General features: G+C 39.7%; 1 protein-coding gene across 1 annotated transcript in view; it reads left to right on the top strand.

Moving 5' to 3' along the window:
• The window catches only part of LOC137974781 (lipid scramblase CLPTM1L-like), a 17,446-nt gene that overhangs the window by 9,450 nt on the left and 496 nt on the right, over positions 1 to 7,500 (top strand). Inside the window, exons 10-17 of the mRNA XM_068821797.1 lie at positions 325 to 393; positions 893 to 943; positions 1,899 to 1,981; positions 2,086 to 2,120; positions 3,020 to 3,075; positions 3,675 to 3,719; positions 6,346 to 6,461; positions 7,106 to 7,500. The exon at positions 7,106 to 7,500 is cut by the window's right edge and continues 496 nt beyond it. Of these exons, the coding sequence (XP_068677898.1) occupies positions 325 to 393; positions 893 to 943; positions 1,899 to 1,981; positions 2,086 to 2,120; positions 3,020 to 3,075; positions 3,675 to 3,719; positions 6,346 to 6,461; positions 7,106 to 7,193 (543 nt within the window). The 3' untranslated portion in view covers positions 7,194 to 7,500. The remainder of the gene's footprint in view (positions 1 to 324; positions 394 to 892; positions 944 to 1,898; positions 1,982 to 2,085; positions 2,121 to 3,019; positions 3,076 to 3,674; positions 3,720 to 6,345; positions 6,462 to 7,105) is intronic.

Genomic DNA, 7,500 nt, shown 5'->3' with positions numbered 1-7,500 from the left:
TTCAAATTTTCCAACTAAAGGAACACCTTTTGTTTCGACAGCCAGTGAGACTCTGGTTGGCAAATTAATGACAATAGGTGACATCAGTGATACCTTTGCTATAATTATCTTGCTAGACATTGTATATTGATAGTCTTTGTTTCAGTACCAATTGTGTTGCTGTTTCATGATTATCGAAGCAGTTTGGACAAATTGTATTGTATCTTATTTACAGTACCTCGTGTAGTCTTTGTTAATCCACCCATGCATTGCTTGATTTTTCATGATCAATTTTGTAAATATTTTATCTTCTCCTCTCTATTAAATTTTTGTCTTCTCATGCAGATGTGGAAAGTTACCAGGGCATTTAAAGTGAACATCAAATGGGAGAAAGGTTCAAGACCAACCTTACAGGTGAAATAATGATTTCAAAACAGAGTGCCAAAGAAGCCAAAAGGCCTAACTGATTGCTCTATCAAATCACAGCAGATGCAGACTACCGCAGCTCTAGCCAAATCTAGAAGCTGTGATACACGCAGCCAGTGCCAAGAGCAAGGATTGTGCCTGGGTGGTCAAGGCACTTAACATTATTATTGATTATGCTCAAATTGCTTCTGGTTGGCTCAAAATTTGGCATGAGATTAGAACTGTGGCCATTTACACATTTTAGCTATAGAAAATCAAAGTGATCATGAAAGTACATGTATCATCAACACTCAATTGGAAACCACTCTCCCAGAACGTTTAAGTGATGAGCTTCAAATTGGCTACATTTGCTCAGTGTGTTGGTCATGGGTTAGATTCAAGTTTGCACCTGGGTATTTTTTTCAACCTTCTTTGATTTACAAGTGCTTGAGGCTCGTACTTCATTCTAACGTTAAACAATTTTGTTTCATGGCATGTCCTTGTCAAGCTTGGTCAACGAACAAATGAAGAAAAAGAGACTGAAGAGTTTGACAGTGAGGTAAGGCATGCTCTTCCTCCACTGCACACTGCAGGTCATTCGAGCCCTTGAAAACAACAACAACAACAACAACAACAACAGCAACTTTATTCTACCCTTATATTTTGCCAAAAATTTACATTGGATAGAATTAAATATATGAAAGGGTATTGGCCTTCTAAAATAAGTAAAAGGTTAACGATCAAGGAAGCCAATTTACATATATGGAAACATACACATACCTCACACACACGCACAACACAAATCTGCCAAGAAAAACAATGGCCATGTACAGAGTTTAAGGCGATTGGTGCTGTCCTCTCCTCCCCAAGCTATTTCATCCCTAATGTGGTTGACTTGTCTCATTTCTTCAAACAGGGGCACTTGGTTTTTGCAATTGTTACTTAGATTTCAAATTTCAAGATGTGAACGACTGTGGCTTAAAGCTAAATCTTTAGACCTGTATAAATTTCCGCCTGGACCTTTTAAGTGTTGATATCAGGTAGGATTTGAAACACTCAAGTCAGCCTACATGAAGACGACGTGAAAGTGGGCAAGTATAGCTTGTCGACGAGATTGTCAGCTACCACCTGTCTCTGTGTTCTCTTTGTATTTAACAAATAGATTCCATGTTGCCATAGGTCTGTTCAGTAATAGATCACATATGATGTCAAAATGTGGTAAGAACAAAAAAGTGGCACACGAGGCGATAGCCGAGTGTGTCTCTCACTGATATTCTTACCACAATTTGACGTTTTCTGTGATCTATTACTAAACAGACGTACGACAGCATGGAATCTATTTGTTTTATATAATAAATAATTAAACTTTATTCGCATAAAAGCTGATGGTGACGTCAATTGTGCGTCTGTCCTCTAATAGATCATAGGCAAGAACCAATCAAAATGCGGCAATAACTTTCAAGAGTTATTATATAATGTAAGATATTGTTTAACTGTATATAATATTATTTCAGGCCATGCGTTACCTGTCCTATGCTTTGTATCCCTTGTTGATCGCTGGAGCAGTTTACTCTCTCATATATTATCCCCACAAGAGGTACTTTGTCTCAATCAAACATTTTATACGATTTTATTTGAACTCCCAAATTCAGGTTAATTTATGGAATTGCTAAATAATATACCTGTATGATATTTTTGCAGTTGGTATTCATGGATTGTTCGAAGCCTAGTAAATGGTAAGCCAACTCTGCTAACTTTCAAATCATTATCACCGTTATCATAAAAAAAGAAAACGGTAATTGGAGAAGAGGTAGGGCAGCCCCACCCCGCCCATTTCAGTTTCAAGCATAGCATATTATACAAAAATGTTAAGAAGGGAAACTCTTCATTTTCACGTGACGTCAGAAAAAACTAAAATTAAAAATTTGGAGTTTTACCTTCATCGGGTAAAAGACATTTTAAAGATATATCTGCTGACTTGTTTTTAGCTCGGTAGCATGCTTTGTTTTGAAAATAGAGCATTTTGAATTTCAATTTTTTTTAAAATGCGTGACACCTGGATTGCTTCTGGGAAACATATGTCACGTTCACGAAAATATCGATTCGCCTTGTGTTTTCGAGTTCTGAATAACCAATATGTTAAGAGAACTGTCTATGCGAATGTTTTCAAGTTTAGACGAGAAAAAAATGTTTTGAGAGAGCCAAAGTAAACTCCAGGTGTTTCCACTGGTTTGCGGCCGCCAAGTTGGTGTCCCTCAGAGGGACACCAGCATGGAATCTCCATACTTGATCATGAGTGGTACCCTTTGCCGAATAACTCGAGTTTGGAATATCGCGCAGCCCCAAAACTCTGACACGCTGTTTATTTATTACCGTTCTACATTATCTCAATTTCTTGACTTAATTTATTGAATGGTAAGCGATTTTATTTTTTCTTTGCGTGATACTTGCTTGACGTGAAAACCAAGAATAAATACAAACTGATAGATCATTATCATTCGACCGCACCCCTAATTGATGATACACATGGCTATCCCAGTCTTGCCGCATTTTTTCGCGAATGTCAAATACTTCTCGACTGCGAATTAAGAATGGGGAGCACGACGAAAAGTTGATAGAGCATTTTTTTCCTCAGGTGTGTACGCTTTCGGTTTTCTCTTCATGCTGCCTCAGCTGTTTGTAAATTACAAGGTGAGCTTTTTTTTTAAGAAAAAACAACAGCTTGTAAGCTCGGGTTACATCGTAATCGTGAGGAGTTAGGTCGTGTCTTTTGAAAGTTGTAAAGACAACAGTCTATAAATCCGCCTGTCCGGCGCTGCGATGAGGAGATCAAGGGTTAGATTTCCTGCTGGAACACCGTTCCGGGGCATTAGAATGACTGGAAAGGTAGTGAAAATTTCTCCGAAACCTGCAATTGGTTCAACTGGACCGTTTTGCACCTTCGATACCTGATAGAATTGCACAAGTTTCCTGACTTGCGCCTATCTACATGTAAGAAGCTGAGAGTTGTTTCCTTCAATGTGCGCTCGACAGGTGCATGGTAAAAAGCTGAGGTAATGGCTCGCCTCGAAATCCGCTCCATTTCCCCTCGTTCTTGTCTTGTTCAAATCTCGTTTTAGAAAAAAAAAACTGCTATAGCCTGTATGCGGACTAACTTGTCCCCGATACCTGGGTTGTGTGTCTATTGCGAATTGTTGGACAACTTGCGTTGGTGCAAGATGTCTGAGTTCTGCTTTTTGACATTTGAGGTTAAAATAAATATGGTCGATGTTGCCCTTTTCTTCTTTCAGCTCAAATCAGTTGCACATTTGCCGTGGAGAGCTTTCATGTACAAGGTAAGCATTTTTTCGTTTGTACGTCGGTTTCCTTCCATAGCCGGGCACGAGCAGTTCAGAGGCAGCTGACAAAGCTCAGTTCTTGCCAACTCCAGAATATGGCATGTTTCAATATAACCCGGCATAGTAAATCTGTAGAGATGGAAAAGGGTGTCAGATTTAACCAAGATCAGTCGAGCATAATTTTAGGCATAATGCTGTTGTTTTGAGGGTGACGCTTAAAAGCATAATGCTCAAATTTTTGAGCATACCGTATTTACTCGAATAAGCGCCGCATCTGGGACAAAAAAGTTAATATAAGCGCCGCCCTCTAATAAGCGCCGCACCGCCGATGCGGCGCTTATTCGAGGAATTTCGTATAACCAGGAAAAACACTATAAATTGTTCCAAAACGACAAATTTTCGCTCTCATTATCATGAAACTCTCGGGGTTTTTTTCACCGCGTGAATTTCTCTCGTTATTCTGGAAAATTGGAAGCAAATTACTAACCGTCACACAGATCGACAGCCAACGGAGTGATATAACAGCTGAAGGCTTTTACTTCGTGTAGAAGACACACATGACGTAAAACAATTGAACAAAAATCGTGAAACAATACCTAATCAGAATTCGAAATCCCTAAAGACGCCTAAAGCTTTTGTTACGTCATGTGCGTCTTCTACACGAAGTAAAAGCCCAGCTGAATGATTGTGAAAACTATCTTACGAACAAAATCCGCGAATCTTTTAAATTCATCGAGGACAATTAACAATGAGTTGGAGAGGAAAAGGTGTACAAGCGCCAGAATATAAGACATCAGGGAACATCTCACTGTCATGATAAAAATAATAAATAGTAAATTCAACAGTATCTTTTTTTCTCAGGTCAAAATCAAAGTAAACAAGAGAATGATACAGTAGATTGATTTCTTGAGTGTCCAGGGTACCGTTTCTCGAAAGTCCCGAAACTTTACGGGCCATTTCGGGTGTCACAATTCCCTTTGTAACTCAAGAACGGAGAGCATTTAATTCGTCAAACTTCACAGTTATTTTTCCTTTTGTTACCTTGAAAACATATTAAAAGATCTGCTTTCCAAAACAAGTGGTTGGCAATTTCTCAGATGGCTTTTCGGGACTTTCCAGAAACTGGCCCCAGGCCCCAGTTGTTCAAACGATGGATAAATCACTATTACTATTCAGCGGATAAGTAATTCTTTGATTGCACGTGACGTCACGGCAGCCATGTTGGTGGAAAGAACAATAGCAAAAAAGTCTTTTGGGAATTTGACTCTATTATTATTATGCAAAACTTAAGCTGCATTTTTCTATTGTTTTGGCACCAACATGGTGCAATCAAAGAATAGCCGAAACCAATTGCGCTATCCAATGGAAAGTGATTTATCCGGTGGATAGCGTTATCCACCTTTTACAACTCGGGCCTGGATTATATTTTCCCGCGCTATTAAGAATGTACTGCTTGAAGATGAGGAGTCATTGTTTTTGTCGTAAAATGCAGAGCTCGTTGAAATCTCTGGTAATCCAGTTAACGTTGAAGGTGACCTAACTGTCTACGCTTGTTTGCTGCAGCACACATTTCCGTGCATTTCTTTGCCGTAGGCTCGACAAAATAACAACGTGAAATCACCAAAGTTGAGCAAATAACAATGAGCCAGGGGCGTAGCCTGAGATTTTGTAGGTGTGCGCACATGAAGTAGGTTTCGAGAGCCAAATTATGAGGTTCTGGGGACATGCTCCCCAAGAAACTTTTGAAATTTAGGGTCTCGCAAATACTTTTTGGGACTATATGCGAAGGAAAATGCAGTAGTTAGTTGCTTATTTTACCCATCTGTTGAACTTTCAGCAAGCTACAACACAAACAGGGGGTTTACAAACAAAGGGAAAGAGGTCGCAAACCCTGTCATGCATCATCATCATAACCTTTCTTTCAAAAATAACCAGGAACTGGGGACTGGTGATGAGACTGACACTGTGTATGGGCCTCGGAGGGCTTTTACTTAAACAGGGAATCTTTTAAAAAAATCCTACCAATTTCTCAAGTACGCACGTACGTATTTGTGTAAAGGACGCTACGCCATTAAAAGCCATTCATTTTCTATTTTTACTTTATCAGCGTTCGCTCCCAGCCAGCGTGGCCCAGCAGCGTACAACGTGAACACCAGGTGATCTGGTGACGTAATTTGGAGGACTGGGAAGAAAAAAAATTCAACGCCGTATCCCACAATCGCGCGCGGGGCCTTACGTGTTGTTTCCAAATTTCCTGCAGTATTTCCATCGCAAAAACTCGACAGATAATCCCGTGTCTCCCACATTTTCTGTTACTGAATGAACATTCAAGTAGAACCGACGAGATTTAACCTCGCCTCTGCCATGTTGAATTCGAAAATAACATTTAAGGCCGCGCGTGCTTGTGGGATACGGCGTTAAGATTTTTCTCCCCAGTCCTCCGAATTACGTCACCAGATCACCTGGAAGGCGGAATAATCGCAAAATACTTGCGATGGCGCTAGGTTGTATGCCTGGAGTGACGTTTTCGTCGACGTTGTCTTTGCTTTAACTCCCTAATCACTTTGTCGTAACGTCCCGAAACCAACCAGGTGAAACCTTTCTATCTCCTTTGTTTTTCCAGGCATTCAACACGTTTATTGACGATGTGTTTGCCTTCATCATCGTAATGCCGACTGCTCATCGCCTGGCCTGTTTTCGGGATGATGTTGTGTTCGTTATGTATTTGTATCAGAGGTGGTAAGTATCGTATTAATTCCAAATCAAGAAGCCAGTCCATTCGTCTCTGTAGCCTCTTTTTCAAAAGTGAGATCAAAGAGCAGGTTGAACCCCAAGTCTGAGTCGGACAGCTTTTAAAATCTTTTAACCACCGACCGTTTTCATCTACTATCATCATTCAATTATAGTTTTCTCGTTTGATCTCCCACTTATTCCACGAGCGCGCTTTGGTTATGAGATGATAGATAGCGCGACGAGTTGGCGCCGATAATCATCTCATAACCAACAAGAGCGAGTGGAACAATTGTTTTATTGAAAACGGGCACAAATTATGGATAAATCTTTGCTAATTAACTTTGCTAAACGCAAAAAACTGATGCGTACAGTTACTGATATTTGTAGAGCATGGTATAATAGCTAGCTCGTAGACCACGATGGCTAACTAATAATCTAGTTTTAATAATCAATGATAGTTTTTGGAAGTGCAAAACCGACGTTTCACTAGGGCTTTGAATATGATGAAAACAATTTTTTTTTACAGAAGAAAGTTGAAGAGCTAAGTCCAGTCAGATAATTTCAGTAGCTAACTCGATTGGTATTTTCGACGTTTTTTTGATGATTAAATTTTTGACCCTCGATCTTACATACTTTATTTTACGTCTTAGGTTGTACCCTGTGGACATGAAAAGAGTCAATGAGTTCGGAGTGTCCTTTGAGGAACAAGCGAAACAAGAAAAGCCACACAAAGATTAAAATCTTAATTAGACGAAACCAATTTAACAATGAGAATCTATGAGCAAAATGAAATAAAATAGGACTTAACATATAGATTTTGCCAAGCCTAAAAGCGGAGCTCCCGGGTTATTTATTGTTAAGCCCTGGCTACACGTTGTAACATTGTTAGAAGCACACGTTCCAACATTGTTGTAAGAACGCTTCTAACAATGTTGGATGTTGGAAACTCGTCACGTTGTGAATCCGCCGCAGCCCGAACTTCTGGACTTGTCAATCTTGTTTCCTCTCGTCAAACTGGTTTTTCCAGTGCGAGCATCTGTTTAGT

This window comes from Montipora foliosa, chromosome 1, assembly GCF_036669935.1.
Source record: "Montipora foliosa isolate CH-2021 chromosome 1, ASM3666993v2, whole genome shotgun sequence".
Lineage (NCBI taxonomy): Eukaryota > Metazoa > Cnidaria > Anthozoa > Scleractinia > Acroporidae > Montipora > Montipora foliosa.
This window is presented reverse-complemented; position numbering and strand designations above follow the sequence as displayed.